General features: G+C 47.1%; 1 protein-coding gene across 1 annotated transcript in view; it reads right to left on the reverse strand.

Moving 5' to 3' along the window:
- The window catches only part of FGF9 (fibroblast growth factor 9), a 28131-nt gene extending 26825 nt beyond the window's left edge, over positions 1-1306 (reverse strand). The window contains exons 1-2 of the mRNA XM_014965697.1: positions 1047-1306; positions 64-327 (exon numbers count right to left, since the gene is read on the reverse strand). Of these exons, the coding sequence (XP_014821183.1) occupies positions 64-327; positions 1047-1188 (406 nt within the window). The 5' untranslated portion in view covers positions 1189-1306. The remainder of the gene's footprint in view (positions 1-63; positions 328-1046) is intronic.
- Between the last annotated feature and the right edge of the window lie 203 nt (positions 1307-1509).

Below are 1509 nucleotides of genomic sequence, written 5' to 3' on the forward strand. Positions count from 1 at the left end.
CGCCCGCCGTTCTGCCCCATTATTTCATCACATGACCGCTAAAGGGTTAAGGATAATACCTACCAAATCTGCTGTGGTCTTGCCTGGTTCCCTGGATAGTACCATTGGGGAAGATTTCTAAATGAAATCCAGTCCTGCAGTATAGCTGCCTCCGCCTGAGGATCCCCTTTAAATGGTCCAAGTCCGTGACCGCAGGCCCCCTGGGTAGCCCACCTGCCTCAGACTGACCCAGGTGGTCACTTAACAAAACCGGACTATCCACCGGCAAAACGGGCACATTCCCAAAGGGTACTGCATCCTGCACACCGAAATAGTTCCCAACTTCACCTAAGGGAGCCATCAGAAGATTCTGCTTTTAGAGAATAAGAATAAACAATAATGATGGTGCCAAACCCAGGAGATATAAGATTAGGTATATTCCACTCCTCTCCCCTCCCTAGCGCAGTTACAGAGAAAATGTTCTTTCTTCAATCCATTAAATGCATAAATAAAAGTAATATTCTGTTTTGACTGGTACAGGTTCAAGGTCAAACCAGTTAGTCTACGAAACCACCACTTTATACTCACACACTGACATATTTATAAACATATAGATGTGTATATCTATATAAATGCATATATCCCCAGCTCTTAGCAAGCAATACGGTCTTCAGCCCATCCAACTGTAATAAAGAAAAAAATCCGTAGTTTCTCCATTTGATTTAAGATAAGAATGACCATAGCAACTTAAATACCTAGGCGTTATAGGGATTTTTTTTTAAGATGCACAGGCTACGTCAGGATTTATGGATTCTGACTCCAGAAAGGCATGCGCTGTTTTTACTCTATAACAGACTGCATACATCAGCATGAATCCTGCAAAGGGGGAGGGGGGAAATCTCACGTTGTTGGCTGAGATAAATCCAAAAAAAAAAAAAAAGGAAAAAAGAAAAAAGAAAAAAAAAAACTTTTGACGTCCAAATCTATTATCCAGAATTCTCAGGAGGCTCAGCAGATGTCCACTGGTTTAGGATTATTGACGATCCACAAGCAAAGCAGCAACATACAAGCGCTTGTGCCTTTCTTGGCTGGCTCGAAACAGGTGTTGCTTCTGCAGGGCTCCCTGTGAAATGTTGTACTCCAGCACTGAGCTGCAGCTCTTGACTGTGGATCTCCATCCAGCACGCAGAGTGGCGCAGGAAGAGGCATTGGGCTGGGTTTAAGGTAGTCCTGATTGCTGCTGGAAGGCTTCTCCGAGGTCCTAGCGCTCAGCCCTACCTGCTGCAATACAGAGCCGCTTCCAGCGCCAGGCACGGCGCGGAGCGGCTCTTACTGCTCTGCGGCAGCGCGCCGCACGCCGGCAAATAAATAAATAAGTGGGCGAAACTTTGGGGGAGGGAAGGGAAAGGAAAAGGAAAAAAAAAAAAAGCGGCGCGATGCTAAATATACCGCGCCCCGCCGCTGCGGCTGGGAAACGGGCTGCTCGGGAGATGCCCGCATCGCCCGAGTCCCCCTTGACATTGGCGGGGG

Source organism: Calidris pugnax, unplaced genomic scaffold (genome assembly GCF_001431845.1).
Source record: "Calidris pugnax isolate Ruff unplaced genomic scaffold, ASM143184v1 scaffold20, whole genome shotgun sequence".
NCBI lineage: Eukaryota > Metazoa > Chordata > Aves > Charadriiformes > Scolopacidae > Calidris > Calidris pugnax.